Source organism: Colobus angolensis, unplaced genomic scaffold (genome assembly GCF_000951035.1).
Source record: "Colobus angolensis palliatus isolate OR3802 unplaced genomic scaffold, Cang.pa_1.0 Scaffold10, whole genome shotgun sequence".
Lineage (NCBI taxonomy): Eukaryota > Metazoa > Chordata > Mammalia > Primates > Cercopithecidae > Colobus > Colobus angolensis.
In genome coordinates this window covers 11,089,237-11,109,931 of record NW_012110919.1, presented here as the reverse complement: position 1 = coordinate 11,109,931, position 20,695 = coordinate 11,089,237, and the positions used below count along the sequence as shown (strand labels likewise).

Sequence of the window (20,695 nt, the reverse complement as noted above, 5' to 3'; positions counted from 1 at the left end):
ATCCCATTATTACTTCTTGTTTCACAATTTCTTTTTCCTGTAAATTCTTCTAGATCAAATTTAGAACTTTTAGTTGAGTTTTCCCTAAAATACTCCATAGAGATTTTTGTTGGAGTTGTCTAAAACAGATGTATTAATTTAGGGAGTTAAAGATTTTTCTATTGTAACGTTTATTTTATAAGAACAAGAAGAAGATTGATAACAAACAATTATTAGGTGTTTTCTGTGCTGTAGGCACTATGGTCACTGCTTGTATTGTAATTTATCTGTATATATTTTTCTCTAATAGATTGTCAGCTCTTTGGAGGAAGAGATGATATTTTATTCATTTTTTTGGTCGATTCTTGGACTTGTATTTTCTTGGTCATAGTAAGAGCTTGGAGAGTGTAGGCTGATAACTGAAGGTTGCAGATTGAAGTAGAAGTAATAGGTATGAATAATTTCTCTTCATTCTAGGTTTCCTGAATAGTGAAGAGTTCTTAGTGTAACTAGAGTTGAAAGAGAAAAATAAATTAAGAGAATAGCCCTGGATAGGTGTTTTAGGAATTTGTTTAGTTGAAATTTAAAAGACCATATTGGACTCACTTCAGTTATTTCTTTGTCTTTTTGTTTGTTTGTTTGTTTTTTGAATTTTTGTCAAAGCTATCCAGGTACTTTTTTTCTTTTTTTTTTGAGACAGAATCTTACTCTGTTGCCCAGGCTGGAGTGCACTGGCATGATCTCGCCTCACTGCAACCTCTGCGTCCCCGGCTCAAGCATTTCTCTTGCCTCAGCCTCCTGAGTAGCTGGGACTACAGGCATGCACCACCATGCTTGGCTAATTATTGTATTTTTAGTAGAAACAAGGCTTCACCATGTCAGCCAGGCTCATCTCAAACTCCTGACCTTAGGTGATCCACCGACCTCGGTCTTCCAAAGTGTTGGGATTACAGGCGTGAGCCACCGTGACTGGCCCATGTATATTTTATTTTGTAAATTAATGTCCTAAAGTTCTGATAATTTTTAAAATGATGTCTTTCATTGTTTTCATTCTGCTGTTTTCTGTGTTTTGATTTTAAGAACCTCTATTTTTCAATATTGGAACTGCTGAATGGGTGTCCTACTTATGATTTCCCTTCTATTTGTCTGTATCTTTGCCTTTTTCTTTCTAAGTATCTGAGATACTTCATGAGCTTTATTTTTTACTTTTTATTTATTTTTGAGACAGAGTCTTGTTCTGTCACCCAGGCTGGAGTGCAGTGATGTGATCTTGACTCACTTCAACCTCTGCCTCCCGGGTTCAGTCGATTGTCCTGCCTCACCCTCCCAAGTAGCTGGGACTGCAGGCATGCACCACCACACCTGGCTAATTTTTGTATTTTTGGTAGAGATGGAGTTTCACTATGTTGACCAGGCTTGTCTTGAATCCTGATCCCAGGTGATCTGCCCACCTCAGCCTTTCAAAGTGCTGGGATTACAGGCGTGAGCCACCGTGCCTGGCCTTATCAGCTTTATTTTTAATTCTTCTACTGATTTTATCTCTGATTTTCTTTGTTATTTCATTGTTCTTACATTCATTATCTTTTCTGATACTGAGATGGTATTAATGATAACTATTTTTGAAAATTTCTTCTCCATGCATAGTCCAAATTTTCTCTAGGTTTCTTTTTTTCTGTAGTTTGTTCCTAATTTTTTGTTTTTGCTTCTTTAATAGTAAAGGCTTTCCTCAAGTGATTGGATGTCTTTGGTTATTTGTTCATATTTGAGAGTGGAGGTTTTCAAAAACTCATGGGAAGCTCTGAGTTCATAGTGTTAGGACTTGTTGGTTGTAAGCCTTTCAGTGGTGTGCTGGATTGACTTGTGTCTGCTTGTGAAATGCAGTTGTTAGCATCTCTTCCTATCGCTGAGTTAAGTTGAAGTATTTACATCACAGGAGTTGATGAAGGCTACAAATCAGGGGTCTAGTCCAGAGATCATGCATTTTATCTGTGCCCAAGGATGTCTCCCTTTCTGCTGGGGTGATTGAAGGGCAGCTGCTCTGCTGTTCTGAGAATCTAATTGATTTAGATTTTCCACCAATGCTGTAGTATTTAATTCCTTTTTTTTTCTGAGTATTTAATTCTTTTTATTTCCATTGTATGGATGTATCACGATTTATCTGTTTACCAGCTAATGGACATTTGGGTTGTCTTTGTTTTAGGCTATTACCTATAGAGCTGTTATTAATATTAAATGTACAACTCTTTATATGGACATGTGCTTTCATTTCTCTTGACTAAATACCTAGAATGGAATGATTGGATTATATGGTATTTGTATGTTATTTGTATGGTATGATTTGATGGTATAATATGTATGGTATTTGTATATAACTTTTTAAGAAACTGCCAAATTGTTTCACTAAGTGGTTGCACTATTTTACGTGCCTGTTAGCAGTGTGTGTGTGAACTCTGGTTGATCTACATCCTTGTGAATATAGGTTTGTGACGTCTTTTTACAGATAACAATTCTGATAGTTATATAGTAGCATCTCATTGTGGTATTTTAAAAAATAAATTCTGTCGTGTATATTTGTGATATACACATATTATGGGATACATACAGATAGCAAAAAAAAAAAGTTTACTACAGTGAAACAAATGAAAATATCCATCTCTCACAGAGTTACCCGTTATTTTTTGTTTTTGTGGCAAGAACAGCTAAAATCTACTCATGTAGCTGAAATCCCGTATACAGTACAATTTTAGTTCCTGTAGTCTTCACGTTGTACTTTAGAACTCTACAGTTGTTCATCCTACGTATCTGCTACTTTGTATCCTCTGACATTTATTTCTCCCGTTCTACTCCCCCTACCAATCTTTTGTTCTCTATCTCTGTATATTTGATTTTTTTTCAGATTCCATATATTTTCAGGCAATATTTTTCTTTTTGTGTCTGGCTTATTTCACTTAGCATAATGTCTTCCAGGGTCATCCATGTCATAGAAAATGGTTAGATATAATTCTTTTAATTCTTTTTTAGGGCTGAATAATGTTTTGTTGTATATATATATCCCTTGAATTTGGAATCTGGAAGTGTGATGCCTCCAATTTTTTTTTCTTTCTTTTTTTTGTTGGGGGCGGGGTGGTGGCAGGGTCTTGCTCTGTTGCCCAGGTTGGAGTGCAGTGGCATGATTGTGGTTCACTGCAGCCTCAACCTCCCAGGCTGAAGCAGCCCTCCTGCCTCAGCCTCCTGAGTAGCTGGGACCACAAGTGTGCACCACCACAACTGACTAATTTTTTTAATTCTTTATTTTTAGCAGACATGGAGTCTCACTATGTTGCCAAGGCTGGTCTCAAACTAGTGAGCTTAAGTGAACCTGCCTCCTCAGCCTCCCAAAATGTTGGGATTATAGGCATGAGTCACTGAGCCTGGCCTACAACTTTGTTTTTCTTTCTCAGAATTGTTTTGGCTATTCAGGGTCTTTTATGGTTTCATATGAATTTTAGAAGTTTTTTTCAATTTCTTAAAGAATGCCATTGGGATTTTGATAGGGATTGCATTTAACCTATATAAGTAAGTCAGATACTTAAAATTTAACGTCTGCAAACTAGGAGTCATTGTTTTCTCTGCATCCTGCATTGTCCTCCCTGCAGCAGATTTTGCTCTTTTTTCATTTCACATCTTAGTTAATATTGTAATTTTTTCTAGTCATGTAAGCCTAAAGTCTGAGTCATCTCTAGACTTCTGCTTCCAGTTTCCCACCTTCTTCCAGTTGATCCATGTGTTTTATTAATTCTTCTTTTAATTAACTGTCAAATAAGCACATTCTATTCATTTTCATTGAGCCACCTTAGTTTAATGCTGCCACGCCCCCTTGTTTGGAATAGCCATTCATCTCTTTTCAGAGATGCCTGTGTGCTCTCTGGTACTTCGATTATCTTACTACTTTGTAATTATTAGTTTGTGTGTCTATCTTTTCCATTACACTATGTTCTTGTAAAGAAGGACCTTGAGTTATGATTTTGTGCTCCCAGTGCCTAGCTCAATATGTGACATACAATTGGTGTACAATAAATGTTTTGTGAATGTGTGAACTAGTTTATCATTAGATATTATCTTTGATAGTTTTGATATCACTGTGACCATCAGATAAAGCAATTTTTTTGTTCTATTTTCAGAAAAGTGTCTTTCAGTGCCTTATTTTCCAAAAGTTAAAGAGAGTTTCCTTAATTGTAGTTATCAAAAAGAGACTCTTTTATAAAGTTACATTATCTCCAAAATATATTGCATAGTAAAATCAATGATGACTGCAAAATTGTTAGGATCTTCTCATGGTTTACAACAGTCCAAATCTTCCATTTTATTTTCAAGTATGAAATATTGATTACATTTTCTTGGTTGCAATAGAACAGCAAAAAGACTTTATATTCTTCCCACAATGCAAAAATATCTTATAACTTATATAAATCACTGCCACCTCAGAAGGAGTGTGTTAACAGGCATGAGGCAGGTCTCATAAATCTTTATTCTTTGGAATGGAATATAGTAGCTGAATGTTAGTTGCCTCTAATATTTAAGTAATGATAGAAAGTAATAGGGAATTTTTGGATCCAGACTTCAATGCACAACCATGGACACACATTTGTTAATAATTTCTGAAGATATTAATAGTTGCATTCTCTATTAGTTTCCCTTTATCAAGTAAATGAAGTTGATGTTCTGAGGGGAATTCATGGAAAATGGCAATCATTTTCCACATGGCTAAAATTTTTATCTGCAACCTGCTGCTGGCTATGGGGCTACCAGGCTTCTTTTTGTTTTTCAAGGCAAGATCCTGCTTCACTGTTAACTCTGCGCTTGTGCTTTATTTGCAGCATCTGGCGAGGCCCCAATGTGAACTGCACAGACAGTTCGGGTTACACTGCTTTACACCATGCAGCCTTAAATGGACATAAGTAAGTGCCACTTATTTGGACAGAATCGTGTGTATTTAGTTACATGTGATGAAGTTAATTATGTGTAACGATACCTTTCTCATGTTTCCATGAGTCCAATGGGCTTAGATGAATTTGGAAAGGGACCAGGTGACAATACTGACAAGTTAGACTTGGTAGAAATGTTGCTGAGTGTAATTGTGTGCAGAGTGTAAACTGAAAGAAATGCTCTAAAATACTCAACTATCATGCTGGGAGAATGGAAAAATTGACAGGACCATGCCAGTCATGTGTAGCTTTGGGGAGAGAATGAGATAAAACCACTTGATAACACCCCTCTACCTTTTTTGGTGTCTCCTTGTATTCACCCAACATGGGAGTTTACTAGGAGTGCAATCTTAGCAGACTCCCACTATTCTGAGCCTTAGTCACTTATATGAACCACTTCAAAATCCTTATTTAGCTAAAATGTTTTATCTTTGTCATTCACGATTATCTTTCTAGTTTTAGATTTCGCAACCCTAAATTTTTTTAATGTGTAAAACTATGTTTCAAATAATGTAATACTATACATTATGGAAAGTGAAAGAATGTATAGTCATAACGACCTCTATTTCCAGTATTTTAGCTAGGTATCCTAATGGTTTAGTGACAGAGTTAAAGTGTGATGAGTCCTCCAAATGATTCAGATGTTCTGTCCTCCCCTACAGAAAAAAAATGACCCTGTTTCTCTATCTCCCCCTCATCTCTGTTTTTCCTTTGTGTGAATGACCAAGTTAGTTTTCCCAGATCTGTATCATTTCATGTTTTTTTTTTTTTTTTTTTTGAGACAGAGTCTCACTCCGTTGCTCAGGCTGCAATACAGTGTTATGATCTTGGCTCACTGCTACCTCCGCCTCCTAGCTTCAAGTGATTCTCCTGCCTCATCCTCCTGAGTAGCTGGGATTACGGGTGCCCACCACCACACCTGGCCAATTTTTGTATTTTTAGTAGATACAGGGTTTTACCATGTTGGTCAGGCTGATCTAGAACTCCTGACCTCGTGATCCACCTGCTTTGGCCTCCCAAAGTGACGGTTGTGAGCTACTGTGCTTGACTCTCACTTTAGTTTTTAGATGTGGTAATTACTGCTTTAAAAATACTAGTTACAATCTGCAGATTCCCTACTATTCCTATCAAATTACTAATGTCACTTTTCACAGAACCAGGAAGAAACTATTCTAAAATTCATTTTGAATTAAAAAAAGAGCTCAAATGCCAAAGCAATCCTAAGCAAAAAGAACAAAGCCAGAGGCATCATGATAGCAGATTTCAAACTATTCCATAAGGCTACAGTAACTAAAACAGCATGGTAGTGGGATGACAACAGACACATAGACCAACGAACAGGTTAGAGAACTCAGAAATAAAGCCGTATATCTATAGCCATCTGGTCTTCAACAAAATCGATAAAAAATAAGCAATGGAGAAAGGACTCCCTTTTCAGTAAATAGTGCTAGGATAGCTGGCTAACCATATGTAGAAGAATGGAACTGGACCCTTGCCTTTCATCATATACAAAAATTAAGGTGGATTAAAGATTTAAAGGTAAGATCTCAAACTTAAGAATCTTAGAGGAAAACCTTGGAAACACCATTCTGGATATAGGACTGGGCAAAGATTTCATGATAGAGACTTCAAAAGCAATTGCAACAACAACAAAAAAATTGAGACCAGGTGTGGTGGCTCATGCCTGTAATCCCAGCATTTTGGGAGACCGAAGCAGGTGGATAGCTTGAGACCAGAAGTTTGAGACCAGCCTTACCAATGTGGCAAAACCCTGTTTCTATTAAAATTACAAAAATTAGTTGGGCTTGGTGATATGTACCTGTAGTCCCAGCTACTCGGGAGGCTGAGGCAGGATAATTGCTTGAACCCTGGAGGCAGAGGTTGCAGTGAGCAGAGATTGCACTACTGCACTCCAGCCTGGGCGACAGAGTGAGACTCTGTCTCAAAAATAAATAAATAAATAAATAAATAAATAAATAAATAAATAAATAAATAAGACGAGTAGGACCTAATTTCATTAAACTAAAGAGCTGCATAGCAAGAGAAGCTATCAACAGAGTAAACAAACTATAGAATGAGAGAAAATATTCATAAACTATGCATCTACCAAAGGCTGAATATTCAGGATCTATAAGGAACTTAAAGAATTCAACAAGCAAAAACTAAATAATCCCATTAAAAAGTACTCAGAAGACATGGACCCTTCTTATAAGAACATATACAAGTGGCCCACAAGTGTATGAAAAAAATGCTCAACATCACTATTTGCCAGAGAAATGCAAATCAGAACCACAGAGAAACGATGTCACACCAGTCAGAATAGCTATTATTAAAAAGTCAAAAAATGACAACTGTTGGCATCTTTTGTAGAGTAAAGAGAGTGCTTATTCACTGTTGGTGGGAATGTAAAACTTAGTTCAGTCTCTGGAAAGCAGTTTGGAGATTTCTCAAAGAACTTAAAACAGAACTACTATTCAACCCAGCATTCCCATTACAGACTATAAATCCAAAAGAAAATAAATTGTTCTATCACAAAGACACATGCACCTGCATGCTCCTTGCAGCACTATTCACAACAGCAAAGACATGGAATCAATTGAAGTACCCATCAGTGGTGGATTAGATAAAGAAAATGTAGTACATATGCACCATGGAATACTGTGCAGCCATGAAAAGAATGAAATTGTATCCTTTGCAACAACATGGATGCAGCTGGAAGCTATTATTCTAAGTGAATTAATGGAGGAACAGGAAATCAAATACTGCATGTTCTCACAAGTGGGAATGTAACACTGGCTACTTGTAGACATGAAGTTGGCAATGATAGAAACTGGAGACCATTAGAGGGGGTAGGGAGGGTTGAAGAACTATTGGGTACTATCCTCAGTATCAGGGTGATGGGATGAATTGTATCCCAAACCTCAGCATCATACAATATACCCAGATATCCCCTAAATCTAAAATAAAAGTTGCACATATCTAAAATAAAAGTTGAAATTATTTTTTAAAAAGTAAAAATGCTAGTTACCTTTTGTTTTTTCACTTAACATTTCTTTTTTTCTGTGAATGGAGATTCAAGGGTCTTCTTTGTACTTAATCCTAGGCTTGGTGGTCATAAAGCTCTTACTGCAAGAAATTTTTTTTTTGGCATTATTGATCACTATGACATTTTCCTCTTAAAATGTATAAATTTAATGCTGTCAGTCTGTTTAGAGAATCACCTGAGTTACACAAACTATTATAAACTTTATGTTTCATTATTTAGATTTTTAGTATTGGAATTCTCAAATTATATTTATTTTTATTCAGTTCCTATTCTATATTGTCTTATATCATCTCATTTAGAACTATTTTGCCAGATCTTTTTTTTCTGTTCCTTTACAGAATGAAAAGTATGTCCAGATATCTAAATATTTTAATGGAGGATATTGTTATTTATTCTTTTTTTACCTAAGTCATCAGGAACAAAGACAAATCAGCCCAAGTTATATAATCCTGATGGCTTCTTGGCTATCTGAATTATGGATTCAGGCCACTATCATGTTTTTTAGTTCCAATTGGGAAGATAAACTATTACATCTAATGGGCAGGATGTATTGGGTCTGACCTTTAATTTGAGGCATACTACTTTTCTTGTTCTTCTCAGATTGGCATTGGTAAGTAAGCACTTCTCAAAATAATATTGTCCCCAAATGGATTAGCATTCATATCGTTCCTGGATTTTCAGTGAAGTATTTACTAAATACTGATTTATACGTGACAGTCTATGAAGTTCTAACTGTTGAGATATGTTTTTTCTGTGACCCATGACATAATTTTTGTTTTTTTGGCAATTTAGAAAGTGAAGATAATTTAAACAAATTGAATAGCAATCATTAAGATTCTCATAAACAGATAACTTGATTAGGTATGTTTTAAGATCCCTTTAATTACAGATAGTCTACGGGAATTATATATCTGTGCTTTTATCTGAAAGGTTTCATTTATCTTTTCTTCTTAATTCTAGTAAGATTTCACTCAGTGTCATCCTATAGGCTTTGGAAAAAGCAGGAAAATTCTAACCCCATCTCCCCATCTCTGCTAGTTGTGTGATCTTGAACCATTTACATAACATCTCTAAGCCTCAGTTCAATAGCTTGAATAGATTGGCTCGATATTCTCCATTGTTCCTTACAATTTTTTTTTTTTTTTTTTTTTTAGATGGAGTCTTGCTCTGTCACCCAGGCTGGAGTGCAGTGGCCGGATTTCAGCTCACTGCAAGCTCCGCCTCCTGGGTTTACGCCATTCTCCTGCCTCAGCCTCCCCAGTAGCTGGGACTACGGGCACCCGCCACCTCACCCGGCTAGTTTTTTGTATTTTTAGTAGAGACGGGGTTTCACTGTGTTAGCCAGGATGGTCTCGATCTCCTGACCTCGTGATCCGCCCGTCTCGACCTCCCAAAGTGCTGGGATTACAGGCTTGAGCCACCGCGCCCAGCCTATTCCTTACAATTATAACATTGAATGATACACTGTGTTGGTATTATTTATGGCTCAGTTATGCACTATGATGCTACATTTCTGAAACTGGGATTTTCATGTACAGTATATGTTTCCTGATTTTGCGTGTTTAAATTATCTGTGAACTTGTGCAATTAGAGATCACTTACTCTACCTGACACCTCTCACCTCCCTTATTTTATAGATGGAGAAACAATGCCCATTTAGATAAGTGACTTAATGGCCATGTAGATATTAAAGTGGGGTTGTGTCTAGAGCTTAAGTGTTCTGGTTCTGAGTCTATGCTTTTACCAGTTCTCTGCATTATCTCCCCTTTGTTGTTAAACTCTCCCTGGCTCTTCTCGGTCACATTATATATTTCTGGCCTGCCTCCCATAATCATTTGTCATATGTTTACATGGAATACTAATTTTAATATTGGTTTAAAAGATATTTGAAGGAGAAAATAGTGTCACAGAATGTATCTCAGAACCAGAGAAGAAGGGTGTTTCTTTTATTTGCGTTCTCACTTAGCAGAGGTAAGTCACAATGATTATATTGTATTCTTCCCAAGCAAGCCTTAGCAGTCTGCACAGAAACACATCATTTCCATGTTTGTTGCTATTGGTGTATCCATCTGCTATAGACTGTTTCCATAAACATGATTGGTAGGCTAAAGTTCATAGAATCATAGAGCCAGCAGTAATGTTTCAGGGTCATATAGTTTATTCTTTTGCTTTGAGCACAAACTGTCCCCCTACCCCCAACGTATAATCTAAAGCCTTCATACTGAAAATTAAACCAGTTTTCCTGATTTTGTACATTTTCGTTGGGAGCCATTGTTTATCAATGCTAGTTAATCCACAAATGATGCAGCATTTTGTACCTGAAATGCATTATTTCATATTGAGCAATTCATCTTCAGATCAGAACACAATGGAAAATGCACACTACTGGTGATTTCCTGGGTTATTTGTAATTACAGATTAGAAAATTATTACTATCAAATGATAGGGAAAAAACATGGTTAATAGAACAAAATTTACTGCAAGTATTATAAATTATTTCCATAGATAGGGTAGAGACCTATTTCTTTGTATCTCTTTCTCTTTTTAAAATATGGAGGAGTCATCATCACATGTATTTCTAGTACAAATTCAAATCCCTTAATTCTATTCTGAAAAGCAATTGGCTGGTCAGACTACCTGCCTGCCTGCCTGCCTGCCTTCCTTCCCTCCCTCCCACATCTTCTCATCCCTTTTTCCCTGTTCTCTTCTTTCTCTAGTTCCCTCCTTCCTTTTTTCCTTTGCTTTTCCTTTTTTCTGACTTTTCTCCTCTCTTCATCCTTTATTTTTAGTAATAATCGTATCCCTGTGAGATTATACTAAACCTGTATATTCATATTTTAATTCAGTGTTTCTTCTCTACTTAACAGATAGTCCTTTATTTATTTTCTTAAGTTTAATGTTATTAAACTATATTTGGTATATTGTGATACTTGTATGCTGTTTTGAAAAATATCAGCAAATCGTTATTGTATCTCTGAAATATATATATTGTTTTATATACACATAAAGTATTTTCTATTCTTCTACCTTTTGAAGTATTTAATGCATGCTAGACCTCATTATTTGTAATCCAAATTGTGTATCAAATTGGATCTAGACTCCATATAATAAGCTATCTGTATTTTTTATTTGATCTTTCTTAGGTTTTCTAATAAAAGAGGCATACCTCCTCTAAAAATTGTATAATCTGGTCTCTGAAGTTGCTCTTTGAATAACTAGAAACATCTTTAGTCAGCTTGCTTTTTTCCTGGATAAAGATACAGACTACTTAAAATTTGCCTTTATTCACTCTGTAATCTAGAAATCTATGAGAATGAATTCAATATGTAAAGAAACTTCAGTTAGAAAATGGGACGTATTGTCCTGAAATCTTTTGACTGTCTCGAACACATCTGCAACTTTATTCCCATTAGAGAGAAGTAAAAGCATCAAGAAAATCTGAAATCAAAAGGACCTTATTAAATCTGAGAGTTTCATTAGTTGTTAATTCTGCATCCATATGTAGATGATTTGCATTTATTTTGAAATTCTTTGGACTCAACAAGCAAGAGAGGATGGTATGAAATAAACATCTTTGGTTGTGATTTAATTACAGGGAATCTTGCCGTTGAGGCAAAGAAATTTGAAGGTTGACTCTTCCCAATTTATTTAATTTTGCTCAGAGCATATGCTAAACTTACTGAAATACATTTTTTATTAATCAGATGTGTATTTATATCTTTCAGAAAATGGGTGTGAATTAAATATACTAGCAAAAATCAATACTTCTAGAATTCCTGCTTCTACCTGAACTTACATGTATTAGCTTAAAGCTGCAAAATATTGCAGTTATTTACATTGCATGTTATTAAATTTAATTTGATGTTTTACTTTGTTCCTGGGAAATGGAAAGTATTATTCCATTTCCATTTCCATTTTCTGAAATATTTTTTTCTATGTTCTTGTCAATCACAATTACTTTAGGATTTTAGAGTATCTGTTATTTGTCAAATGTTGGATATCAGAAAATGCTACTTTACATTTAATACATAGGGATTATTTTGCTACTTGCTATTCTACAGATATTGATTAACAACATAACTTAATATTTCTTTTTTTCACAGTCCCAATGAATATATATTTTTTTAATTTTAATTTTTCAGTAAGTTATGGGGCTCCAGGTGGTATTTGGTTACATTAGTAAATTTACTTGCACATGCATGTTTATAGCAGCAAAATTCACAACTGCAAAATCGTGGAACCAACCCAAATGCTCATCAATCAATGAGTGAATATTACATGCCAGGTAACCAAGCACAGACAATGTGTCATTTGTGGATTCCTTAGAATAAGCTATAAGGCTCAACCTAAATAATAATTTTAAAAAGTACTGTGTAGAAGCTTTTAAGCTTGATGTAATAAAAAAAAAACTGTGTAGAAGCTTTTAAACTTGATGTAATCCCATTTGTCTATTTTTGCATTAGTTGCCTATGTTTTTGAGGTTTTACCCAAACATTATTTGTCCAAATCAATGTCTTGAGGTGTTTTCCCAATGTTTTCCTCTACTAGTTTCATAGTTTTAGGTCTTAGATGTAAATTTTTAATCTGTTTTCATTGAATTTTTGTGTTTGTTGAGACACAGAGATCTAGTTTCATTCTGCTGAATATGGTTATTCAGTTTTCCCAGCTTCAACAACCAACAGAATAGGGAAAAAATATTTGAAAACTATCTATCCAGCAACAGATTAATAGCCAGAACGTATAAGGAACTAAAAAACTCAATAGCAAAAAAGCAAATAATTTCATTAAAAATAGGCAAAAGATTATAGACATTTCTCAAAAGAAGACTTACAGATGACCAACAGGCATATGAAAAAATGCTCAACCTCACTAATCATTGGAGAAATGCAAATTAAAATCACAGTATCATCCCACCTCAGTTAAAATGGTTTTTACTGAAAAGACAAATATAATAGCTACTGGCAAGGATGCAGAGAAAGGGGAATGGAGGTACACTATTGATGGGAATGAAATTAGTACAGTGACAATGGAAGACAAGTATGGAGGTTCCTTAGAAAACTAAAAATAGAATTACTATATGATTTCACAATGTCCCTGCTGGGTACGTATCCCAAAAAAAAAAAAAAATCAGGGTATCAAAGCGGTATCTGCATTCCCCAGTTTATTGCAGCACTGTTCCCAATAGCTAAGATGTGCAATCAACCTGCTTATTAACGAGTGAACGGATAAAGTAAATATGGCACATATACACAATAGAATATTATTCAACCATATAAAAGAATGAAATCCTGTCACTTGCAGCAACATGAATGGACGTGAGATCATTATCTTAAGTGAAATGAGGCAGGCACAGGAAGACAAACATCACATGCTCTCACTCATGTGTGGGAGCTGAAAAAAGGAGATCTCATGGAAGTAGAAAGTTAATTGGTGTTTATAGGAGGCTTTGAAGGGAAGTGGGGCGGGGAGAAGAGATTTGGTTAAAATACAAAAATATAGTTAGAAGGAATAAGATCTAGTGTTTGATAGTAGAGTAGACTGATTAACAATGTTGTATAGTTCAAAATAGCTAGAAGAGAGAAATTGTGATGTTCCCAACACAAAGAAAAGATAAACGTTTGAGGCAATGGATACCCCAGTTATCCTGATTTAGTCATTATACGTTGTATGCATATATCAAAATACTACATGCATCCCCCAAATATATACAACTATTATGTATCAATAAAAAATACTAAGTTGGTACTACACTATATTAACTACTCTTCTAATTTAGATATTATATCTGAAATTTAAATTGTTCCTAATGGGCCTGGATGAAAGTGGCCTATTTAGTTCATATTACTTTTGATACATATGGATATATCATAAGAATGATTAATCATAATTTGTTGATTAATACTTTATTCTACTTATAACTCAGTAAAACTGACAGGTACTTACTTGATTGGAGATACAACTTTATGTTTCACAAATATGTTTTAACACTAGAAATCTGAGTTCAGCCAATTCATTAGCTGATATCTTTGAATAAGATGTAGAGCTCAATTTAAACAAAAATTTGAAAATAAATTTAAATTTTAATTTTAAAATAAACACATTTAAACAAAAACAAAAATAAATAAATGGGACCTAATTAAACCAAAAAGCTTCTGCACAGCAAAAGAAATAATCAGCAGAGTAAACAGACAACCCACAGAGTGGGAGAAAATATTTGCAAATTAGCGCTAGTATCCAGAATCTACAAAGAACTAAAACAAATAAACAAGAAGAAAACAAATAATCCCATCAAAAAGTAGGCAAAGGGGCTGAATAGACATTTCTCAAAAGAAGATATGCAAACAGCCAACAAACATATGAAACAGTGCTCAACATCACTGATCATCAGGGAAATAAAAATTAAAACCTCAATGAGCTACCACCTTACTCCTGCAAGAATGGCCATAATTAAAAAGTCAAAAAAAAAAAAAAAAATAGAAGTTGGTGGGAATGTGGTGAAAAAGGAACACTTTTACACTGCTGGTGGGACTGTAAATTAGCACAACCACTATAGAAAACAGTATGGAGATTCTTTAAAGAACTAAAAGCAGATCTATCATTATATCCATCAGTCCCACTACTGGGTATCTACCCAAAGGAAAAGAAGTCATTATATGAAAAAGACACATGCATGCATGTGTATAGCAGCACGATTTGCATTTGCAAGGATATGAAACCAACCTAAATGCCAATGAGTGGATAAATAAAATGTGGTATATATACACTATGGAACACTACTCAGCCATAAAAATAAGGAAATAATGTCTTTTGTGGCAACTTGGATGGAACTGGAAGCCATTATTCTAAGTGAAGTAACTAGGGAATGGAAAACCAAATACCATACGTTCTCACTCATAAGTGGGAGCTAAGCTATGTGGATGCCAAAACATACAGAGTGATATAATGGACTGTGGGGACTGGTGGAGGGAGGTTTGGAGGAGAATGAAGGATAAAACACAACATGCTGGAAACAGTGTACATTACTCAGATGATGAGTGCACTAAAATCTCAGAATTTACCACTAAAGTCTTACCCATCCATGGAACCAAAAACCACCTGTGTCCTAAAAACTATTGAAATAAAAATAAAAATAAGCACATTTAACAAAATATTTATTTATTAAAATAAATGCGTTATTCAAAACTTAAATAAAAATAGTGTGTAATTAGGATCTTAGTGTTTTCCAAAGGCAATTTTATAAACATACAGATTATTCTTTTCTGATTTAGATATTAGATGGTGGTAATACTAGAAGATACAAATGATTAGTAAGTCAGTTTTCAAAATAGACATTTTTTCACTGTTGTCATAAATCTTCCTGATAAATAAGAGTGAATATAGATCACATACATTATTAGAAAATGTCAATAAAATTTGAGCCAAAGAACAAATGAAATTCTAAGTGATTGGAACAAGAGTAAAAGGAAATAGAATTGATTATCCCATCAATCTTTCTTTTTCTGTTTTCTCCTTGAAAGGAAATGCTTTATAGGAGAAGAAGTTTCAGAATATATTTTTTATTTCCTTATGTATTAAGAAATGAAATTGCTCTCTTCTCACAGTTGTCTTTGACAGTAACTTGGAGAAGTCTGTTTTGTAGTAGGCTAAATTCTACGTTTTAGATCCAGGTATTTAATTTGACTAACTTCTTTTGGTATTATTTTCCCTTTTAAATGCTGAAATATTTTATTTAAAATGGAATCACTGGAATTGTTTAACATTGCAACAATCTGCCTTGAGAACAACTTTTGATTGTATACATAATTTTACTATTATATCTATCTCTCATTTGATTCACACCATAACTCTTTGAAACTGGCACCAAGATGTAATCTCTAAATTCTATTTTCACAATATCTGAAAGAGAGACACAGGTTACTTAATTTCCTCAAGGTAACCAAGTTTGTAAATAGTAGAGAGTTGGGACTTCAGATCTTTTCTTATCTGTTTTTGTTATTCAGAGGTATTGAATTCTCATTACCTCATTGAAGTTATGTATTTATTTATGTCAGAATGGAAGACCCCGTATAACAACCCTTGCTTGACAGGGAAGATAACCTTTAAGTTTCCTTCTGATTTTCTGTTTCTCTTTTTCAAAGGTGACTTGCTATAAGCATTTCATTTCACTTTTAAAGTACTTTGTTTTTACTTGGGACAAGTGCTAATATTGGTATAGTGCTTTACTATTTATTGAGTGAATTCTTTTTATCTTATTTAATGCTATTACCAGTTTTGAGTAGACATTATTATCATAGTATCTCCTAAAGAAAAGAAAAATAAAATGAGACTAAGTACAGTCATGTGTTGCTTAATGACAGGGATACTTTGTGACAAATGTCTCATAATGCGATTTCATTATTGTGTGAACATCATAGAGTGCACTTACACTAACCTAAATGGTGTAGCCTATAGTACATATAGCACACCTAGGCTACATGGTATGACCCATTGCATGTTACTGTACTGAATACTGTGGGCAATTGTAACATGATAGAAATATAAAGTATTTATGTATCTAAACATATCAAAACATAGAAAAGGTACAGGAAAAATGAGGTATGATAATCTTTTTGTACAACCATTATATATGTGGGTGGTCTGTTGTTGATCAAATTATCATTATGTGGTATGTGATTATCATTTCTCCAGGATCACAGCCTAAGGTAGATTGCGTAGCTGGGACACAAATCCAAGTCTTCTAAATTCAGATCTTGTAAAATAATGCTGGTTTTTCAAAGAGAAATGTTAAAATCTATGTCTTAATTTCTCAGAAATTATATCATCAGACAATTTAGGATTCCTTGGAACTTTCTAAATATTTCTACAACATATTTTTGTTTTTTTTTTTCATCATGATTTCCTACATTTAGCAATTAAGTCAAATGTTGTGACTTTAGGACACATTCTGTACAGCATATTTTACCATTTACCAAAACTTTGTGTTATGTCATACCTGTTTTTCTTGTGAGCTATCAAAATTCTAACCTTGCTTCTATTCAAATTTCCTCCAAATTTTTTCATTTGTTATTTGCATCTAGAGTCTGATTTTATGAAATATTTAAATGTAAATCTTTCTGTTATGTTCACTCTCCCCATTAGTGATTTGTTGTATATAAGAAACTTTATTATATATTGTAATTATATATATATATTTATATGTGTCTGACTAGCATTTCATTTAGTGAGTTAATAGAATTTGCTTCTTAAATGCATCCAAATGAAAATACAGTTTTGTTTAGAATTACTGCTTTTGATTGTTGATACATATTTTGATATAATGTATGCTAACAATTATTAATTAATTCTTTCTAAGGTTGAGTAATGCAGTTCAGGATTTTTACTTTGAAAAGCTGGTGGGGATTAAGTTCAAAATTTTTTAGGTAGGATATATTGATTATGTGTTGAAATTGCATTAATGGTGGAACTTGTCTTTTAAATGAGTTTCCCTTTTGAAATTTTTTTTATGCTTGAAGAAGAAAGGTGAAGGAATACAGAAGTAGGAACAAGACATACTCAAAGTGTGTTGTGTGCCATCACTGAGAAGTTATTAAATTTTTTAAAATTATTTTTTAACCCTGGGCTAGTACTACAGTTAGCTTGTCAGTGTCCCTTACATACTGCACTTTCTTTCTCTTTTACATGCCCCTTAAATCTCTTATTCCAATTCTGTGTAGGAATGATGTGTAAATTTTATAAATGTCTTGGTGTTATAACTTTTTTTTTTTGTAAACCAAGGAGTATGTTTGTAACTTCAACTTTTCCTTCAAGCTAAATATCAGATACAGGCTATCTGGAAAGACCTCTTTAAAAAAAATGGGAGTTGGTATCCTCTTCATTTTACTTAACTCATCTAATTAATGAAATAAGTTAAATTTTGCCTATATGAATTCTATTAAGTAATTTAATTGGTTAGTCAATGCACGCTCTGTGTGTGTGTGTGTGTGTGTGTGTGTATGTGAGGCATGGGATGATGGTTTTCCAGGTAAGTAAAATAGCCAAATGTTGAGTATACAAAAACTTTGAAACCCAATTTTATGTCTTAGTACCTTCAATGATTACTCTAAATTCCCAGCCAGCATCTAGTATTGTTTTAAAATTATCTATTTAATGCAATTTGTCTTGCTCAGCCTATTTTTTTTGTTGTTGTTGTTTCCTTCTTAGGGACATAGTTCTCAAACTACTTCAGTATGAGGCATCAACAAATGTAGCGGACAATAAAGGGTATTTTCCTATTCACCTGGCTGCCTGGAAAGGAGATGTGGAAATTGTGAAGATTCTTATACATCATGGACCGTCACATTCCAGGGTCAATGAACAGGTGCACTTGCTAAATGTTTGCTCACGATGTAATTTTTCTAGTTTTACAAAGGCAAAGCAATATTGAAAATGTGATTATTTTTTCTTTACCCTGCTCAAAGGCCTTTCCGTTGCTGAATTTCCTAAAAGGAGAAATTTGAAAAATTCTTTGGTGTTTGGATATGATGTGTAGGGACTAAGTTGGGCATTTGTAAAGATACTTTGTTAATGGGAAAATCCTACATAAAGGAAGTAGTTGTGATATTTTTGCCTGTCTTATATAATCAGCCATTTTATAGCCATTGAATATTTAAAGATAGAACAGAATTCATGTTTGTAATGAGAATTAGAATGTTTCTTAATACAATTTTCAATGCTAAAACAATGATATGCCTATCATTTGCATAATGCTTTACCATTTACTTAGCACTTGCACAGTTAAGTACTCTGGTGAATCAAAATGTGAAATATAGCATATACAGTTGCTTGTCACATATTAAGTTAAAATTTTTTGATAGGTATATACACACACAAACACATAGGCCCAGAATAAGTTGAATAAAACACAGCAGCAGTATGATTCTGACAGACAATGTATTTGTAAGTACACAGTATCTGTATTACACATAATGGACATATTTTAAAAAGAATACCATTGTTAGTATTCTAAACAGATAAGACCACAGATTCCAGAAAGCAAAATATGGTCCCCTAATACAGTATGATAACAAACATCTTGAGCTCTGCATGCCCCCTACTGTTCCCATTTTGTAAAACTGTATTTGAAAACCAGCAGGCAGTCCAACAATTGAATTACAATCACGGCATTAAGCTGCAGGTTGGCAGTTGTCCAATGTCAATGCAAGTAGGTAACTTTAGGGCAAGCATATCTAATAAAGCACAATTAGCATATTGTTCAAAGGGATGCAGACTTTGCCGGACTTTGAAATTCAGACTGAAGGATAAAAAGTAACAATCGCTGTAAACAGCAAAGGGAAGAAAACTACATATTTTTTCAATGAAAATATATATGCAGTTGTTGAAAGGACTAATCAGGAAAACATTTTATTAATTGCAAAAGTGTCTTATTAAAACTTATCACAATAAAAATTTCCATGTTTACAGGTTACAAAAATGCAGAATTTTTAACAAGAATGCACCCAGTCTTTAAAACGTGACAGATATGGCTATCTGTATCATCATATCATGCCAAAAGGAAATTTATGACAATGCTCTTCTCTTCCTCAGAAAACCAAAAGTTAGATCATTTATGAGATGAGCCATCTGGTGGTTATTCTTAAAATTGTCTGAATACCGCAAAGCACACCTGAAATAATAAAATGGAAAATCAATCCAAGGTTAAACAAGAAGATGTTAGTTTTTACAAACAAGATGTTTTTAAATGACATGAAAATAAGAAATAGCATATAGTATTCATTTACATTTGAAAGTGAAAAGTTATTGTATGTTTAAAGAGAAATACTTGTTTTTGGTAATGTTGAACAGATCAATTAAATGACAAAAAGTGTCTTTTTAAGGAGACTGTATTCAAAGTTCTTTGTCCACCTCTATTGCTTTGTGTTGTGGTTTCTATTGGCAACAAGTTGAAACTTTCTTATGATTTTTAATACCGTAATTTCAGTATTTTTTTTTTGTTTTATATATATATATACTCTTTTCATGCTGACCATAGTTTTCCCATTCTATGCCATTTCTCCTAAATTTTTTGATGTGGGATTTTTATTTTTATAGATAACTTTTAATTTTAGCTTTTGTTTTTCCTTCTGAGTAGGACTGAGTCTTTTTGTTAATTATAAACTTTTATGTATTTAAACAACAAAGGAAATAAATAAACACGGTAATTAACATTTATTGAGACATAAGGTAAAGTGGGCACTGTTCTAAACACTTTCACCTGTAAAATATTATTTAATTAATTCTCACGATAATCCTCTGAATTGATAATATCACTCCCATTTTATAGTTGAGAAATCATGCTCTGTAAAACTATACAACTTGTCGAAGGCCACATGTTACTGAGTGACTGAAACAGAGACTGGGACTCAGGACTCTGACTCCAGAGCCCTTTACACCATAGTACGTTGGTTTTGTCATCCTAAATCCTATCGCTTAATGGATTGTTTACTGTATGACAGGCATTGTGCAAAATACTTCATCCACATTATCTTACTAAGACCTAGATTGTTGTTGCTACTATATATATGGAGTTACAGCCTTAGAGAGATAGAGTAAATTGACCATAACATCACAACTACTAAGAAATGCAGCCAGTATTTGAACGCAGGTTTTTCTGATCTAAAGCCTAAGCTTTCAGCCAGTAATACATTATGTTATGTTAAAATTATGCATT

At 33.9% G+C, this 20,695-nt stretch overlaps 1 protein-coding gene across 3 annotated transcripts in view; it reads left to right on the top strand.

Moving 5' to 3' along the window:
• Positions 1 to 20,695, top strand: part of ANKS1B (ankyrin repeat and sterile alpha motif domain containing 1B) — a 1,301,363-nt gene that overhangs the window by 161,008 nt on the left and 1,119,660 nt on the right. For all 3 annotated transcript variants that reach the window (XM_011934483.1, XM_011934476.1, XM_011934469.1), the window contains exons 2-3: positions 4,836 to 4,916; positions 18,190 to 18,346. In XM_011934483.1, coding sequence (XP_011789873.1) covers positions 4,836 to 4,916; positions 18,190 to 18,346 — 238 coding nt within the window. The remainder of the gene's footprint in view (positions 1 to 4,835; positions 4,917 to 18,189; positions 18,347 to 20,695) is intronic.